Source organism: Procambarus clarkii, chromosome 67, assembly GCF_040958095.1.
Source record: "Procambarus clarkii isolate CNS0578487 chromosome 67, FALCON_Pclarkii_2.0, whole genome shotgun sequence".
Taxonomy (NCBI): domain Eukaryota; kingdom Metazoa; phylum Arthropoda; class Malacostraca; order Decapoda; family Cambaridae; genus Procambarus; species Procambarus clarkii.
In genome coordinates this window covers 2,894,149-2,914,148 of record NC_091216.1, presented here as the reverse complement: position 1 = coordinate 2,914,148, position 20,000 = coordinate 2,894,149, and the positions used below count along the sequence as shown (strand labels likewise).

The 20,000-nt window shown below is 43.4% G+C and overlaps 1 protein-coding gene across 1 annotated transcript in view; it reads right to left on the bottom strand.

The window, feature by feature from the left end:
* The window catches only part of LOC123767803 (ankyrin repeat domain-containing protein 17-like), a gene marked incomplete at its 5' end in the record, with an annotated part of 156,888 nt that extends 136,888 nt beyond the window's left edge, over nucleotides 1–20,000 (bottom strand). The window contains 1 exon segment of the mRNA XM_069310327.1: nucleotides 19,867–20,000. Within this exon segment, the coding sequence (XP_069166428.1) occupies nucleotides 19,867–20,000 (134 nt within the window).

The window sequence follows — 20,000 nt, the reverse complement described above, 5'->3', positions numbered from 1 at the left end:
GGGAGGCAGGTGGTGGAAAGAGGCAGGTGGGGTCAGTGATGGAAGGTGTTGTCAGGGGAGGTGGAAGTGGAGAGAGAAGGGTGGTGACCACGCATGGCTGCCAAACCTCTCATTCATACTCCATTATAAATCTCAATCTTAGCTGTAAAATATTTATGCCAAAATATGTTAATTTTCGTGTATTAATACACATTATTAATCATTAACATGTTTTATTGTTTCCTGTAGAAAACAATAGCTGACTTGGCATTGTGGTGTGTATGGCCGGGTACCTGGGGGGTGGGGGGGAGGAGGGATCCTGGAGGTGTGAGAGGAGACCTGTCAACCCATCATTTTTTTTTTGTCGGGCGAGTTGAGACTCTTCCAAGCCTGCTGCTTCAATACACCCCGTGGATGGTGTGGTGTGGTGTGGTTTGGGTGGTGTGGTGTGGGTTGGTGTGGGTGATGTGGTTGGGTGTGGGGGATGATGTGGGTGGTGTGGGGTGTGTGGGGGATGATGTGGGGTGTGTGGGGGATGATGTGGGGTGTGTGGGGTGTGTGGGGGATGATGTGGGGTGTGTGGGGGATGGTGTGGGTGGTGTGGGGGATGATGTGGGGGATGATGTGGGTGGTGTGGGGTGTGTGGGGGATGATGTGGGTGGTGGTGTGGGGTGTGTGGGTGGTGGTGTGGGGTGTGTGGGTGGTGGTGTGGGGTGTGTGGGTGGTGGTGTGGGGAGTGTGGGTGGTGGGGGCGAATGGTGTTAGTGGTGTGGGGGATGGTGTGGGTGGTGTGGGGGATGGTGTGGGTGGTGTGGGGGATGGTGTGGGTGGTGTTGGGGAATGGTGTGGGGGATGGTATGGGTGGTGTGGGGGATGGTATGGGTGGTGTGGGGGATGGTATGGGTGGTGTGGAGGATGGTGTGGGTGGTGGTGTGGGGAGTGTGGGTGGTGGGGGCAAATGGTGTTAGTGGTGTTGGGGATGGTGTGGGGGTGTGGGTGGTGTGGGGATGGTATGGGTGGTGTGGAGGATGGTGTGGGTGGTGTGGAGGATGGTGTGGGTGGTGTGGAGGATGGTGTGGGGGTGTGGGGCATGGTGTGGGTGGTGTGGGGGATGGTATGGGTGGTGTGGGGGATGGTATGGGTGGTGTGGGGGATGGTATGGGTGGTGTGGAGGATGGTATGGGTGGTGTGGAGGATGGTGTGGGTGGTGTGGGGGATGGTGTGGGTGGTGTGGAGGATGGTGTGGGGGATGGTGTGGGTGGTGTGGGGGATGGTGTGGAGGATGGTGTGGGTGGTGTGGGGGATGGTGTGGGTGGTGTGGGTGGTGTGGAGGATGGTGTGGGTGGTGTGGGGGATGGTGTGGGTGGTGTGGGGGATGGTGTGGGTGGTGTGGGGGATGGTGTGGGGGATGGTGTGGGTGGTGTGGGGGATGGTGTGGGTGGTGTGGGGGATGGTGTGAGTGGGGTGGGGGATGGCGATTCTCGCATCTCAGATTATTATCGACACCAAAAGAGCATGAAAGATATTATAATGAAGCACCACACAACAAAGAAACAAACTAATGTGTCCTGGCATATGTTTAAAAAAAAAAAAAATAAGAAGGTTGTTGGGGCCGGACGGATGGAACGAATTCCGCACTGGAACGAATCGGCTTCGCCCCATATAGTTCGTTCAAGTGAGGACACACTGTATATATATATATATATCTTTCTATATATATATATATATATCTCTATATATATATATATCTCTCTATATATATATATATATATCTCTATATATTTCTCTCTCTATATATATATCTATCTCTCTATACAGGGGTACCTCAGTTTAAGAGTTTAATCCGTTCCTGGAGACGGCTCGTATTCCGAAGCTAATTTCCCCACAAGAAATAATGGGAAATGAATTAATCCGTTCCCGACTACCCCAAAAAGCCCACATCAAACTAAATTTTTATACCTAATTCATCTAAATAAACCTACAAAACTATGTTCAAGCTATTACTTACCTTGCTGTTGAATGCTGTAGGCGTATGGAAGATGGTGAGGAGGGGGGAGGAGGAGAGGAGTTACTGTTTGGAAGAGGAGTCCCCTTCCATTATCACATCAGGCAATGAGGACTTCACAGGTGAGCACACACTGGCACATTTTGCCTGCACACCACTAGGACTTGTTTGTCTTACTAAGAATCTGTCTAAAGACACTTGTTTTTCCCTACATTTTAACACTTGTCTGTAGTAAGACATCACATTGTCATTTAAAAGGTCAATGCAACGGCCTGCAACAGCTTTATCTGGGTGAGTTTTTTCAACAAAACTTTGCAGTTCTTCCCATATTTCACATGTTTTCTTAATCAAGAAGGGACATTCTCTACTGCCTCTACTCACAGCTATTTTCTTAGGTTGAACCTTATCAATGGCTTTCTTGAAACCCATAGCGAGATATATAATAACTTTTATGCGAAAATGGCCAAAAAAAAAACATAAAACTGTAAATCCTTTTGAAGAATTCAGGAGGGATAGTCACTGGGCGGGAGACAATGGTAAACTGAGGGGCGGAGGGGCGACGATCGCCGTACCACCACGCGCTACGTTGGCCTGAACGCGTATCAACAAACTCGCGTTCCAAGGTAACCCTCGCCTTCCGAGACACATTTTCTGAGGAAATCTGGCTCGTATTCCGAAAAACTCGCATACAGGGACACTCGTGTTCCGAGGTACCACTCTGTGTGTGTGTGTGTGTGTGTGTGTGTGTGTGTGTGTGTGTGTGTGTGTGTGTGTGTGTGTGTAATTACCTAAGTGTGTAATTACCTAAGTGTAGTTACAGGATGAGAGCTACGCTCGTGGTGTCCCGTCTTCCCAGCACTCTTTGTCATATAACGCTTTGAAACTACTGACGGTCTTGGCCTCCACCACCTTCTCACTTAACTTGTTCCAACCGTCTACCACTCTATTTGCGAAGGTGAATTTTCTTATATTTCTTCGGCATCTGTGTTTAGCTAGTTTAAATCTATGGCCTCTTGTTCTTGAAGTTCCAGGTCTCAGGAAGTCTTCCCTGTCGATTTTATCAATTCCTGTTACTATTTTGTACGTAGTGATCATATCACCTCTTTTTCTTCTGTCTTCTAGTTTTGGCATATTTAATGCTTCTAACCTCTCCTCGTAGCTCTTGCCCTTCAGTTCTGGGAGCCACTTAGTAGCATGTCTTTGCACCTTTTCCAGTTTGTTGATGTGCTTCTTAAGATATGGGCACCACACAACAGCTGCATATTCTAGCTTTGGCCTAACAAAAGTCATGAACAATTTCTTTAGTATATCGCCATCCATGTATTTAAATGCAATTCTGAAGTTAGAAAGCATTGCATAGGCTCCTTGCACAATATTCTTAATGTGGTCCTCAGGTGATAGTTTTCTATCTAGAACCACTCCTAGATCTCTTTCTTTATCAGAATTCTTTAAAGATTTCTCACATAATATATAGGTTGTGTGGGGTCTATGTTCTCCTATTCCACATTCCATAACATGACATTTATTAACATTAAATTCCATTTGCCAAGTGGTGCTCCATATACTTATTTTGTCCAGGTCTTCTTGAAGGGCATGACAATCATCTAAATTTCTTATCCTTCCTATTATCTTAGCATCATCAGCAAACATGTTCATATAATTCTGTATACCAACTGGTAGATCATTTATGTACACAATAAACATCACTGGTGCAAGAACTGAACCCTGTGGTACTCCACTTGTGACATTTCTCCATTCCGATACATTGCCTCTGATTACTGCCCTCATTTTTCTATCAGTCAGAAAATTTTTCATCCATGATAGAAGCTTACCTGTCACCCCTCCAATATTTTCCAGTTTCCAGAACAACCTCTTATGTGGAACTCTGTCGAAAGCCTTTTTTAGGTCCAGATAGATGCAGTCAACCCAGCCATCTCTTTCCTGTAATATCTCTGTGGCCCGATCATAGAAACTGAGTAAATTCGATACACAGGATCTTCCTGATCGAAAACCATACTGTCTGTCTGATATTATATCATTTCTCTCCAGGTGTTCTACCCATTTAGTTTTGATTAGCTTTTCCAATACTTTCACTATTACACTTGTCAATGATACAGGTCTATAATTGAGGGGGTCTTCCCTGCTGCCACTTTTGTAGATTGGAACTATGTTAGCCTGTTTCCACACGTCTGCTACGATTCCTGTACACAGGGATGCCTGAAAGATCAGGTGAAGTGGAATGCTGAGCTCAGATGCACATTCTCTCAGAACCCATGGTGAAACGCCATCTGGGCCAGCTGCTTTGTTCCTCCCGAGCTCCTTTAGCATATTTTCCACTTCATCTCTAGACACCTCTATCCGCTCCATGTTGTTCTCTGGAATTCTTATTGTGTCTGGTTCTCTGAAGATTTCATTTTGTACAAACACACTTTGGAACTTTTCATTTAATGTTTCACACATTTCCTTTTCATTTTCCGTGAATCTGTTTCCCATTTCCAACCTCTGGATATTATCCTTTACCTGCAATTTGTTGTTTATGAATTTGTAGAATAGGCCCGGTTCTGTTTTACATTTATCTGCTATCCCTTTTTCAAAATTTCTTTCTGCCTCTCTCCTTACTGCTGTATAATTGTTTCTCGCATCTTTGTATCGCTGGTATGTTTGGGGGTTTGGCCTCTTCCTATACTGATTCCATTTTTGTGTCTTTTGGTCTCTTGCCCTCTCACAATTTCTGTCGAACCTATCCTGTTTTCTGGTCCTGCATCTCTGTTTTGGTATGAATGTTTGTGTGCCTTCCTCGTATAGTTTTAAAAATTTGGCATACATTTCATTTACTTCCCTGCCTAGCAACAATTCTGTCCAATTACACTCATTAAAAAAATTTCGAAGTTCCCCATAGTTGCCTCTCTTTAAATCGAGTTTATCAACTGTTTCAATGTCCCCATTTTCTTCTAGATGATATCTTAAAGCATATTTAATGTCTAACAGGACGTGATCACTCTTTCCCAAGGGAGGAAGGTACTGGATGTCAAAAATCTCTTCTTCTTTCCTGGTGAATACTAGATCCAGTACTGACGGTATATCTCCTTCCCTCATTCTTGTGGCTTGCTTTATGTGTTGATACAAGAATGTCTCCAGAATGAGGTTCACAAATCTGCATGTCCAAAAGTCCTCCGTTCTTGCTTCATAGGCCTCCCAGTCTATTGCTCTAAAGTTGAAGTCCCCCAGTATCAACAGTCGTGATTTATCTTTATCTGCTTGTACAATAATATCTCTCATGACCATTATGAGGCCCTCTCGTTTGTCATCCAGTTCTTCCTTTGTCCACGTGTTGCTTGCTGGTGGGCTGTAGGTATTTACAATTATCAGGTTATCATCCTGATTCCAGACCTGCAATGCCATTATGTCAATATCTCGAGGGTTTTCAAATATTAACTCTTTTACCTTCAGGTGTTTTTTCACCAGTACAGCCACTCCTCCTCCCTTCCTAGTTTTCCTGTCCCGTCTCCAAACTGAGTAGCCTCTTGGGAATACGACTTCATTTATTATATTTCCTTCAAGTTTCGTTTCTGATAATGCAACAATATCTGGGACCCTAAGCTGGATTATATCTTGCAACTCCAAAGTTTTTGACCTCACTCCATCTATGTTGGTATATACAATTTTCAGGAACATGTTCCCTTTTCCTTTGCTCTTTACTCCCCCTTCCACTACTGATCTTGTTGCTTTGTTTTTATGTACCATTTCACAAGCTTTCCAGTCCCTGTCACTTTGTAAAAAAAAGAATTTCTGTCTTCTTCATTTCTATCCCCATTTAGCCGTTTTGCCTCAATTAAGTTCATTTTCAGCTTTTCTCTGTCTTCCTTGGAGAGGTCTTGTCTTATTGACCAAGATTTGCCAACCTCATCACTCTGCAGTTTCCTGGCATTTCTTAGCACTTCCATCATGTTTTTCACTCCATTAAAGGTCACCCTTAAGGGGCGGTTCTTTTCTTTCTCATATTTTCCTATTCTTCTAAAATCACTGACATTTTCCTTTGAGCCTTCTCCTAAACCTACTATTTTCTACTACTACTAAACCTATTACTATGTGTGTGTGTGTGTGTGTGTGTGTGTGTGTGTGTGTGTGTGTGTGTGTGTGTGTGTGTGTACTCACCTAGTTGTACTCACCTAGTTGTGTTTGCGGGGGTTGAGCTCTGGCTCTTTGGTCCCGCCTCTCGACCGTCAATCAACAGGTGTACAGATTCCTGAGCCTATCGGGCTCTGTCATATCTACACTTGAAACTGTGTATGGAGTGAGCCTCCACCACATCACCCCCTAATGCATTCCATTTGTCAACCACTCTGACACTAAAAAAGTTCTTTCTAATATCTCTGTGGCTCATTTGGGCACTCAGTTTCCACCTGTGTCCCCTTGTGCGTGTTCCCCTTGTGTTAAATAGACTGTCTTTGTCTACCCTATCAATCCCCTTCAGAATCTTGAATGTGGTGATCATGTCCCCCCTAACTCTTCTGTCTTCCAGCGAAGTGAGGTTTAATTCCCGTAGTCTCTCCTCGTAGCTCATACCTCTCAGCTCGGGTACTAGTCTGGTGGCAAACCTTTGAACCTTTTCCAGTTTAGTCTTATCCTTGACTAGATATGGACTCCATGCTGGGGCTGCATACTCCAGGATTGGCCTGACATATGTGGTATACAAAGTTCTGAATGATTCTTTACACAAGTTTCTGAATGCCGTTCGTATGTTGGCCAGCCTGGCATATGCCGCTGATGTTATCCGCTTGATATGTGCTGCAGGAGACAGGTCTGGCGTGATATCAACCCCCAAGTCTTTTTCCTTCTCTGACTCCTGAAGAATTTCCTCTCCCAGATGATACCTTGTATCTGGCCTCCTGCTCCCTACACCTATCTTCATTACATTACATTTGGTTGGGTTAAACTCTAACAACCATTTGTTCGACCATTCCTTCAGCTTGTCTAGGTCTTCTTGAAGCCTCAAACAGTCCTCTTCTGTTTTAATCCTTCTCATAATTTTAGCATCGTCCGCAAACATTGAGAGAAATGAATCGATACCCTCCGGGAGATCATTTACATATATCAGAAACAAGATAGGACCGAGTACAGAGCCCTGTGGGACTCCACTGGTGACTTCACGCCAATCGGAGGTCTCACCCCTCACCGTAACTCTCTGCTTCCTATTGCTTAGATACTCCCTTATCCACTGGAGCACCTTACCAGCTACACCTGCCTGTCTCTCCAGCTTATGTACCAGCCTCTTATGCGGTACTGTGTCAAAGGCTTTCCGACAATCCAAGAAAATGCAGTCCGCCCAGCCCTCTCTTTCTTGCTTAATCTGTGTCACCTGATCGTAGAATTCTATCAAGCCTGTAAGGCAAGATTTACCCTCCCTGAATCCATGTTGGCGATTTGTCACGAAGTCCCTTCTCTCCAGATGTGTTACCAGGTTTTTTCTCACGATTTCTCCATCACCTTGCATGGTATACAAGTCAAGGACACTGGCCTGTAGTTCAGTGCCTCTTGTCTGTCGCCCTTTTTGTATATTGGGACCACATTTGCCGTCTTCCATATTTCTGGTAGGTCTCCCGTCTCTAGTGATTTACTATACACTATGGAGAGTGGCAAGCAAAGTGCCTCTGCACACTCTTTCAGTACCCATGGTGAGATCCCATCTGGACCAACCGCCTTTCTAACATCCAGATCCAGCAGGTGTCTCTTGACCTCCTCTCTCGTAATTTCGAACTCCTCCAAGGCCGCCTGGTTTACCTCCCTTTCTTCTAGCACAGTGACCTCACCCTGTTCTATTGTGAAGACCTCCTGGAACCTCTTGTTGAGTTCCTCACACACCTCTCTGTCATTCTCTGTATACCTGTCCTCGCCTGTTCTAAGTTTCAATACCTGTTCTTTCACTGTTGTTTTCCTTCTGATGTGACTGTGGAGTAGCTTTGGTTCGGTCTTGGCTTTGTTTGCTATATCATTTTCAAAATTTTTCTCTGCTTCTCTTCTCACCCTGACGTACTCATTCCTGGTTCTCTGGTATCTCTCCCTGCTTTCTGGTGTTCTGTTATTCCGGAAGTTCCTCCACGCCTTTTTGTTCAGTTTCTTCGCTTCCATACATGCCCTATTATACCATGGATTCTTCTGTTGCTTCTCGGATTTTTCCCTTTGGGCCGGGATGAACCTGTTTACTGCCTCCTGACACTTTTGGGTAACATAGTCCATCATACCCTGTACAGACTTGTCTCTGAGGTCTGTGTCCCAAGGTATTTCACTTAGGAAACTTCTCATCTGTTCATAATTCCCCTTTCGGTATGCCAGCCTTTTGATTCCTAGTTCTTTTTGGGGGGAGATAAGTCCTAGCTCTACCAGGTACTCAAAGTTCAATACACTGTGGTCACTCATTCCCAAGGGCGCTTCCATCTTAACTTCCCTTATATCCCATTCATTTAGGGTAAATATCAAATCAAGCATTGCTGGTTCATCTTCTCCTCTCATTCTTGTTGGCTCTTTGGTATGCTGGCTTAGAAAGTTTCTTGTTGCCACGTCCAGCAGCTTAGCTCTCCATGTTTCTGGTCCTCCATGCGGGTCTCTGTTCTTCCAATCTATCTTCCCATGGTTGAAGTCTCCCATAATTAGTAGTCCAGATCCATTCCTGCTAGCAACAGAAGCTGCTCTTTCTATTATGTTAATGGTGGCCATGTTGTTTCTATCATATTCCTGTCTAGGTCTTCTGTCATTTGGTGGTGGATTATATATGACTGCGACTATAATTTTTTTCCCTCCATTTGTTACAGTACCTGCTATGTAGTCACTGAAACCTTCACAGCCCTGAATATCCATCTCCTCAAAATCCCAGCCTTTTCTTACCAGCAGAGCTACACCACCCCCACCTCTTCCTTCCCTCTCTTTCCGCATAACATAATAGTCCTGTGGAAACACTGCATTTGTTATTGTTTTCGTGATCTTTGTTTCTGTGAGGGCTATTATGTCTGGGTTTTCCTCTAGTACCAGTTCTCCAAGCTCATTTGCTTTATTTGTAATTCCATCTATGTTAGTGTACATCGCTTTGAGGCTCACTTCTGTCCCTTCTCAAATCGCCTCCTTGGTGAGTGTTCTGCTGGTGGGGGAGGCTGTTCCATGGGTGTGAGGACCTGTGAGGTGGGTAACAGGATCTCAGAGGATACTGGAATGAGGGGCGGGGGATCCAGTGAAGGGGGAGGGATAGGGAGGGTATGGGGTGAAAGGGGAGGGAGGACGGGAAGGAAAGGGGGGGAGGGAGGACTCGGGAGGAGGGGAGGGGTAGAAGGGTGGGGATTGGGTGTGGGGGGAGGGAGATTTGGCTGAACTTTTGAGTGGGGGCAGGGAGGGTTTGGGGTAGGGGGGTTTTCTATGCAGAGGAGGGAGGCGGGGTTGTCCTCCCTTCTGGTGTTACTGGGTAGCTGGTTGTGGGTTCCCCCCTCGCCTCTGGGGGTGTTGTGTTGGGAGCTGTGACTTCCTGGTTTTCCCCTCTCGCCCTGCGCCTCTTCCTTGCTTCTGCCGCCACGGCTCTCTCCTCGTCATGTCTCGCTGGAGGAATACATTTTTTAATTTTCCCACGTTTTTCAGGGAGCTCTTCCTTGATAGGATCCTCTCCTTTGTGTTCTCGTTTGCAAACACTATCTTTATCATTCGGTCTCGGTCTTTGTTGTACCGGCCTAGCCTGAAAACCTTCTCAATGCTATGCTCGGCCCCTTCCATATCTAGTGCCTTTAGTACTTCATTCACTGCTGCTTTGTCCTTGTCATTCCACTCTGTCCTATTGGTTCCTTCCTGTTCCCTAATACCCACAGCAACCACTGATCTTTTCCTTTCCAGCAGTTGGCTAGTGGAGCGTGCCGCCTCCTGCGAGGTGGCTGCTTTCATGGCCACCTCCATCACTGCAGTCATTACTTCAGAGTTATTTTTTTTTAGTATTTCCGCAAATGTTGCTTTTATTGTGGCATTCTCATCCAGAAAACTATTACCACCTTCTCCCTGGGTGGTTTTCTGACTCTCAGCCTCGATACCATTCTCTTTGAGGGTTCTAATCTCCTCCTTTGCTGCTGTCAGCTCTCTTTTCAGGTTGCTTATTTCGTTCTTCATTTCCTGCATCATTTCTTGCATCTCACTCTTGATGTCCTCCAGAAACTGGGCGAACATTTCCTTCATCTCGTCACCTTGGCTCTTTCCTGCTCCCCTGGGACCTCTGGCTGCCATCTTGACCCTGTTGGGATGGGGGAGGGAGAGAGAGAGAGAGGGGGAGAGAGAGAGAGAGAGAGAGAGAGAGAAAGGGAGTGATAAAGGGAGAGATAAATGGGTGGGTGGGGGGGGATCCGACCCTTCCACTGAAGTGAGAAGAAGGTAGAAGGGGAGGGGGGGGAGGAGATGGAGAGAGAGGCGGGAGGGAGAGGAGAGGGAGAGAGTGGATGAGGAAGAGAGCGGGTGAGGGAGAGAGCGGGTAAGGGAGAGAGGGGGGGAGGTGTGTGTGTGTAATTACCTAAGTGTAATTACCTAAGTGTAGTTACAGGATGAGAGCTACGCTCGTGGTGTCCCGTCTTCCCAGCACTCTTTGTCATATAACGCTTTGAAACTACTGACGGTCTTGGCCTCCACCACCTTCTCACTTAACTTGTTCCAACCGTCTACCACTCTATTTGCGAAGGTGAATTTTCTTATATTTCTTCGGCATCTGTGTTTAGCTAGTTTAAATCTATGGCCTCTTGTTCTTGAAGTTCCAGGTCTCAGGAAGTCTTCCCTGTCGATTTTATCAATTCCTGTTACTATTTTGTACGTAGTGATCATATCACCTCTTTTTCTTCTGTCTTCTAGTTTTGGCATATTTAATGCTTCTAACCTCTCCTCGTAGCTCTTGCCCTTCAGTTCTGGGAGCCACTTAGTAGCATGTCTTTGCACCTTTTCCAGTTTGTTGATGTGCTTCTTAAGATATGGGCACCACACAACAGCTGCATATTCTAGCTTTGGCCTAACAAAAGTCATGAACAATTTCTTTAGTATATCGCCATCCATGTATTTAAATGCAATTCTGAAGTTAGAAAGCATTGCATAGGCTCCTTGCACAATATTCTTAATGTGGTCCTCAGGTGATAGTTTTCTATCTAGAACCACTCCTAGATCTCTTTCTTTATCAGAATTCTTTAAAGATTTCTCACATAATATATAGGTTGTGTGGGGTCTATGTTCTCCTATTCCACATTCCATAACATGACATTTATTAACATTAAATTCCATTTGCCAAGTGGTGCTCCATCTACTTATTTTGTCCAGGTCTTCTTGAAGGGCATGACAATCATCTAAATTTCTTATCCTTCCTATTATCTTAGCATCATCAGCAAACATGTTCATATAATTCTGTATACCAACTGGTAGATCATTTATGTACACAATAAACATCACTGGTGCAAGAACTGAACCCTGTGGTACTCCACTTGTGACATTTCTCCATTCCGATACATTGCCTCTGATTACTGCCCTCATTTTTCTATCAGAAAATTTTTCATCCATGATAGAAGCTTACCTGTCACCCCTCCAATATTTTCCAGTTTCCAGAACAACCTCTTATGTGGAACTCTGTCGAAAGCCTTTTTTAGGTCCAGATAGATGCAGTCAACCCAGCCATCTCTTTCCTGTAATATCTCTGTGGCCCAATCATAGAAACTGAGTAAATTCGATACACAGGATCTTCCTGATCGAAAACCATACTGTCTGTCTGATATTATATCATTTCTCTCCAGGTGTTCTACCCATTTAGTTTTGATTAGCTTTTCCAATACTTTCACTATTACACTTGTCAATGATACAGGTCTATAATTGAGGGGGTCTTCCCTGCTGCCACTTTTGTAGATTGGAACTATGTTAGCCTGTTTCCACACGTCTGCTACGATTCCTGTACACAGGGATGCCTGAAAGATCAGGTGAAGTGGAATGCTGAGCTCAGATGCACATTCTCTCAGAACCCATGGTGAAACGCCATCTGGGCCAGCTGCTTTGTTCCTCCCGAGCTCCTTTAGCATATTTTCCACTTCATCTCTAGACACCTCTATCCGCTCTATGTTGTTCTCTGGAATTCTTATTGTGTCTGGTTCTCTGAAGATTTCATTTTGTACAAACACACTTTGGAACTTTTCATTTAATGTTTCACACATTTCCTTTTCATTTTCCGTGAATCTGTTTCCCATTTCCAACCTCTGGATATTATCCTTTACCTGCAATTTGTTGTTTATGAATTTGTAGAATAGGCCCGGTTCTGTTTTACATTTATCTGCTATCCCTTTTTCAAAATTTCTTTCTGCCTCTCTCCTTACTGCTGTATAATTGTTTCTCGCATCTTTGTATCGCTGGTATGTTTGGGGGTTTGGCCTCTTCCTATACTGATTCCATTTTTGTCTTTTGGTCTCTTGCCCTCTCACAATTTCTGTCGAACCAATCCTGTTTTCTGGTCCTGCATCTCTGTTTTGGTATGAATGTTTGTGTGCCTTCCTCGTATAGTTTTAAAAATTTGGCATACATTTCATTTACTTCCCTGCCTAGCAACAATTCTGTCCAATTACACATTAAAAAAATTTCGAAGTTCCCCATAGTTGCCTCTCTTTAAATCGAGTTTATCAACTGTTTCAATGTCCCCATTTTCTTCTAGATGATATCTTAAAGCATATTTAATGTCTAACAGGACGTGATCACTCTTTCCCAAGGGAGGAAGGTACTGGATGTCAAAAATCTCTTCTTCTTTCCTGGTGAATACTAGATCCAGTACTGACGGTATATCTCCTTCCCTCATTCTTGTGGCTTGCTTTATGTGTTGATACAAGAATGTCTCCAGAATGAGGTTCACAAATCTGCATGTCCAAAAGTCCTCCGTTCTTGCTTCATAGGCCTCCCAGTCTATTGCTCTAAAGTTGAAGTCCCCCAGTATCAACAGTCGTGATTTATCTTTATCTGCTTGTACAATAATATCTCTCATGACCATTATGAGGCCCTCTCGTTTGTCATCCAGTTCTTCCTTTGTCCACGTGTTGCTTGCTGGTGGGCTGTAGGTATTTACAATTATCAGGTTATCATCCTGATTCCAGACCTGCAATGCCATTATGTCAATATCTCGAGGGTTTTCAAATATTAACTCTTTTACCTTCAGGTGTTTTTTCACCAGTACAGCCACTCCTCCTCCCTTCCTAGTTTTCCTGTCACGTCTCCAAACTGAGTAGCCTCTTGGGAATATGACTTCATTTATTATATTTCCTTCAAGTTTCGTTTCTGATAATGCAACAATATCTGGGACCCTAAGCTGGATTATATCTTGCAACTCCAAAGTTTTTGACCTCACTCCATCTATGTTGGTATATACAATTTTCAGGAACATGTTCCCTTTTCCTTTGCTCTTTACTCCCCCTTCCACTACTGATCTTGTTGCTTTATTTTTATGTACCATTTTACAAGCTTTCCAGTCCCTGTCACTTTGTAAAAAAAAGAATTTCTGTCTTCATTTCTATCCCCATTTAGCCGTTTTGCCTCAATTAAGTTCATTTTCAGCTTTTCTCTGTCTTCCTTGGAGAGGTCTTGTCTTATTGACCAAGATTTGCCAACCTCATCACTCTGCAGTTTCCTGGCATTTCTTAGCACTTCCATCATGTTTTTCACTCCATTAAAGGTCACCCTTAAGGGGCGGTTCTTTTCTTTCTCATATTTTCCTATTCTTCTAAAATCACTGACATTTTCCTTTGAGCCTTCTCCTAAACCTACTATTTTCTCTATGATTTTCATCTCTTCTGCCGCTCGGTCCACCCTAGATGAAATTTCCTTCTCTAAACATCCAAAAATGATTATGGACTTAGTTCTATCTGCAGTGTTTTGTACCAGTTTACTGTTGGTAACCAGTTCTTTCCTAATTGCTTGCCTAATTTCTGCTTCTTGTTGGTCATTTCTGGTTTTGACTTCCGAACACACTTCTTTGATAGTCTCTTTCTCTTTTACAACTTCAGCATATGTCACTTTTATTTCTTCTTTATACTTTTCTAGTTCTTTATTCACCTCCTCTATGTGAGTTGTCAGTGAAGTTTCCAGTTGGAGATCCTTACCTAACTCTATGTTAGCCCTTAGGCTTGCTTGGAGTTGTTCACCATATGAGTCTATCTTCTTGTTTATTTCTTCAAAGTCACCACACTTCACTTTCCATGCCTCATTTTCTTTCACTAGTTCCTTGATTTGCTCCTCCTGATTTGTTACCTTGTCTGTTAATGCAGTAATAATCTTACCTTGTTGCAGCATACTCCCTTTTAGAGTGCAAAGCTCACTCCAAAGAGCTCCATTGTCCTCTTCTAATTTAAGCACTTTTTCTTCATACTTCATTTGCATGTCCTCAATTATCTCTAACCTGCCAAGAACACCTCCTTTCCTTATATCTTGTGTTGAGAATCCTTTGAAACCATCATCTGATGGTGTGTCTACCTTCTCAGTGGGGGTGGTGGCGGCGGCCATCTTTGATTTTGTTCTAGACCAAAACAAACTTTTCCACTCGACTATTTTCACTCAGTTTTACTTGTTTATTGTATTTTATTTGCTTTTACTCTTCCCTGAACCTTTATGTAACCTGGGACACCACTGTAGCCCTCAACCTGTTCCCAATACTTAGGTAATTCGATATTTCCAGGAGCTTGCTGCAGTGTGACTTCTGCCTCCTCCAGCTTCACCTCCCGTGTGTGTGTGTGTGTGTGTGTGTGTGTGTGTGTGTGTACTCACCTAGTTGTGTTTGCGGGGGTTGAGCTCTGGCTCTTTGGTCCCGCCTCTCAACCGTCAATCAACAGGTGTACAGATTCATGAGCCTATCGGGCTCTGTCATATCTACACTTGAAACTGTGTATGGAGTCAGCCTCCACCACATCACTTCCTAGTGCATTCCATTTGTCAACCACTCTGACACTAAAAAAGTTCTTTCTAATATCTCTGTGGCTCATTTGGGCACTCAGTTTCCACCTGTGTCCCCTTGTGCGTGTTCCCCTTGTGTTAAATAGACTGTCTTTATCTACCCTATCAATCCCCTTCAGAATCTTGAATGTGGTGATCATGTCCCCCCTAACTCTTCTGTCTTCCAGCGAAGTGAGGTTTAATTCCCGTAGTCTCTCCTCGTAGCTCATACCTCTCAGCTCGGGTACTAGTCTGGTGGCAAACCTTTGAACCTTTTCCAGTTTAGTCTTATCCTTGACTAGATATGGACTCCATGCTGGGGCTGCATACTCCAGGATTGGCCTGACATATGTGGTATACAAAGTTCTGAATGATTCTTTACACAAGTTTCTGAATGCCGTTCGTATGTTGGCCAGCCTGGCATATGCCGCTGATGTTATCCGCTTGATATGTGCTGCAGGAGACAGGTCTGGCGTGATATCAACCCCCAAGTCTTTTTCCTTCTCTGACTCCTGAAGAATTTCCTCTCCCAGATGATACCTTGTATCTGGCCTCCTGCTCCCTACACCTATCTTCATTACATTACATTTGGTTGGGTTAAACTCTAACAACCATTTGTTCGACCATTCCTTCAGCTTGTCTAGGTCTTCTTGAAGCCTCAAACAGTCCTCTTCTGTTTTAATCCTTCTCATAATTTTAGCATCGTCCGCAAACATTGAGAGAAATGAATCGATACCCTCCGGGAGATCATTTACATATATCAGAAACAAGATAGGACCGAGTACAGAGCCCTGTGGGACTCCACTGGTGACTTCACGCCAATCGGAGGTCTCACCCCTCACCGTAACTCTCTGCTTCCTATTGCTTAGATACTCCCTTATCCCTTGTGTGTGTGTGTGTGTGTGTGTGTGTGTGTGTGTGTGTGTGTGTGTGTGTGTGTGTGTGTGTGTGTGTGTGTGTGTGTGTGTGTGGTGTGTGTGGTGTGTGGTGTGTGTGTGTGTGTGTGTGTGTAATTACCTAAGTGTAGTTACAGGATGAGAGCTACGCTCGTGGTGTCCCGTCTTCCCAGCACACTCTCATATAACGCTTTGAAACTACTGACAGTCTTGGCCTCCACCACCTTCTCACCTAACTTGTTCCAACCGTCTACCACTCTGTGAAAGTGAATTTTCTTATATTTCTTCGGCATCTGTGTTTAGCTAGTTTAAATCTATGACCTCTTGTTCTTAAAGTTCCAGGTCTCAGGAAATCTTCCCTATCGATTTTATCAATTCCTGTTACTATTTTGTATGTAGTGATCATATCACCTCTTTTTCTTCTGTCTTCTAGTTTTGGCATATTTAATGCTTCTAACCTCTCCTCGTAGCTCTTGCCCTTCAGTTCTGGGAGCCACTTAGTAGCATGTTTTTGCACCTTTTCCAGTTTGTTGATGTGCTTCTTAAGATATGGGCACCACACAACAGCTGCATATTCTAGCTTTGGCCTAACAAAAGTCATGAACAATTTCTTTAGTATATCGCCATCCATGTATTTAAATGCAATTCTGAAGTTAGAAAGCATAGCATAGGCTCCTTGCACAATATTCTTTATGTGGTCCTCAGGTGATAGTTTTCTATCTAGAACCACTCCTAGATCTCTTTCTTTATCAGAATTCTTTAAAGATTTCTCACATAATATATAGGTTGTGTGGGGTCTATGTTCTCCTATTCCACATTCCATAACATGACATTTATTAACATTAAATTCCATTTGCCAAGTGGTGCTCCATATACTTATTTTGTCCAGGTCATCTTGAAGGGCATGACAATCATCTAAGTTTCTTATCCTTCCTATTATCTTAGCATCATCAACATGTTCATATAATTCTGTATACCAAGTGGTAGATCATTTATGTAGACAAACATCACTGGTGCAAGAACTGAACCCTGTGGTACTCCACTTGTGACATTTCACCAGTCCGATACATTGCCTCTGATCACTGCCCTCATTTTTCTATGTCAGAAAATTTTTCATCCATGTTAGATGCTTACCTGTCACCCCTCTAATATGTTCCAGTTCCCATAGCATTTTATGGGGAACTCTGTCGAAAGCCTTTTTTAGGTCCAGATAGATGCAGTCAACCCAACCATCTCTTTCCTGTAAAATCTCTGTGGCTCTATCATAGAGTAAGTTCGTTACACAGGATCTTCCAGATCGAAAACCATACTGTCTGTCTGATATTATATTGTTTTTCTCCAGGTGTTCTACCCATTTAGTTTTAATTATTTTTTCCAATATTTTGACTATTACACTTGTCAATGATACAGGTCTATAATTAAGGGGGTCTTCCCTGTTTGCACTTTTGTAGATTGGAACTATGTTAGCCTTTTTCCACACATCAGCTACAGCTCCTGTAAACAGAGATGCCTGAAAGATCAGGTGAAGTGGAATGCTGAGCTCAGATGCACATTCTCTCAGAACCCATGGTGAAACTCCATCTGGACCAACTGCTTTGTTCTTACTTAGCTCCTTGAGCATTTTTTCCCACTTCGTCTCTAGACACCTCTATGTGCTCTATATTGTTCTCTGGAATTCTTATTGTGTCTGGTTCCCTGAAGATTTCATTTTGTACAAACACACTTTGGAACTTTTCGTTTAATGTTTCACACATTTCCTTTTCATTTTCCGTGAATCTATTTCCCATTTTCAACCTCTGAATATTATCCTTTACCTGCAATTTGTTGCTTATGAATTTATAGAATAGACCTGGTTCTGTTTTACATTTGTCTGCAATCCCTTTTTCAAAATTACTTTCTGCCTCTCTCCTCACTGCAGTGTACAGTAGAACCTCTATTAACGAGTTTAATCCGTTCTGGCACCGAGCTCGTTACCTGGAAAACTCGCCTTTGGAAACAAATTTCCCCATTTAAAATAAAGGAAATAAATTTAATCCGTTCCACTCCCAAAAACATCCATACTTGTATGACTTTTTTTTATGTAAATATAATACTGCACATGTAAATATAAATGTTTTGTTGTAGTGTTTTAATATTTACTTTACCTTATGAACGGTAGTTGCTGGCTTGAGGGAGACGATGGAGAGGTGGGAAGGATGAGAGGGGTTATGGTGTGGAAGGAGAATCCACCTCTAAGTCAGGCGGACTCTCTCTTCTTGGGAATTTCACCCAAATTTCATTTCAAATGTCACACAAGGATTCGTTAGACCAGCACCAAATAAAAAAACTACGTTGATTACACTCGTTGTGTCAACAATATAATAGTCTTACCATGAAGATACAATACAATGCCGTTCTCTCAAATAGGCAATGTGGTTATTAAAGAAAACGGAAATTTCATGGCAAACATGTATACAATCCCCAAGTCGATCGGATAAGTATTGGATTTTATAGAAATATTTGCTCAAATGATGCTTGAGCGCGGTGTTTGGGTGCATTCAAGAGAAAAAAAGTGTGTTACGTTCAAGCGACATATACCTGCAAAAGTGATAACACTTTCATAAAGAGTTATCACAAAGTGATAAATTAATTAAACATTTTCACACACCGGGTTGTCACTGCTTTATCAGCACAGCTTTTCCAAGAATGTGTTCACCTTTTCAAACATTCCAAACACTTCCCTGATCTCAGTGGAAGAGGCAGCATCCTCCCTTACCTCCTCATTCCCTTACTAATGGTGTAAATTGTTGATGAGGACCTGCCATACTCCCTTGTGAGATCAGTCACAAGACTCATGCTTTGCTATAATTTCCTTCTTCAAATCCACAGTAATTGTGTCTTTCTTCCTCTTGAAAACACTATCTTTAGCAAGCAGCTTCTTAGGAGACATCGTGTGTTACAAATTGTAGTCGCAAAACCACTAAAAACCCAAAGAAAAGCTCAAATAAATCCAGAGGGATGCTTGTCGTGTGAGATACAACAACAACACTGGTGTCGGAGGCGTCCGAGAATTTGCGAGAACCCGCGAGACGCTAGGAAGCGCCATGTGGTTTCACTCGTTAATAGAGGCGAGCTCGTCAATAGAGACAAATTTGCTGCGAGTGGCTTGCTCGTTACTGGAAAAACTCGTTAATAGAGCCACTCGTTAATAGAGGTTCCACTGTAGTTGTTTCTCGCATTTTTGTATCGCTGATATGTTTGGGGGTTTGGCCTCTTCCTGTACCAATTCCATTTGTGTGTCTTTTGTTCTCTGGCCCTCTTGCAATTTCTGTTGAACCAATCCTAGTTTCCTAGTTCTGCATCTCTGTTGACCAGACCACACACTAGAAGGTGAAGGGCCGACGACGTTTCGGTCGTCCTGGACCATTCTCAAGTCTTGACCATTCGATCTAGAGAATGGTCCAGGACGGACCGAAACGTCGTCGTCCCTTTACCTTCTAGTGTGGGGTCCGGTCAACATACTTTAGCCACGTTATTGTGACTCATCGCCTGCTTCTGCATCTCTGTTTTGGTATAAAAAATTTTGTGCCTATCATATATTTCACAAAACTTGACATACATGTCATTCACTTCCTTGTCTAGGCCTGGGGTCTAAATGTAAATGGGTCCCAGTAGTACAGCCTGGTTAGTTCTCGATGCACAATCGGAAATACTAGGTTTGAATCCAGGGCGGGACAAATCATTAGGCACATTTCCTTTGTCCCAATACCTCTGTTCACCTAGCAATAAGTATTTATTTGTGAGTCAGCTTGTTGTGGGATTGCATCCTGGGCAGTCAGTAACTACCTTGTGAGGGGGGGAGGGGGCCTGAATATAAGACTAACGTGTATGAATACACTCTGGCTTTCTGTCCCCCCAACAATTATTATTATTATATAAAAAAATGGATGCATACCTGGAGCATACCAGGTATGATGGTATGCTTGAACATATGCTGGTATATATTATGATGATCCAGTCCTATACAAATATGAAAGAAATGATGTTAAAGTAACTTACTTGGGCTATTTCATAACACCCTAGAGAGCAAGCAAGAGACAGTGGGCTGTCTCCCTCTTCTGTGGTCTTGTAAACAAACCCGTCTTCATCTAGTACCCTGCAAACAGCTAGTAGTAGATCCCTGTTTGTGAAAA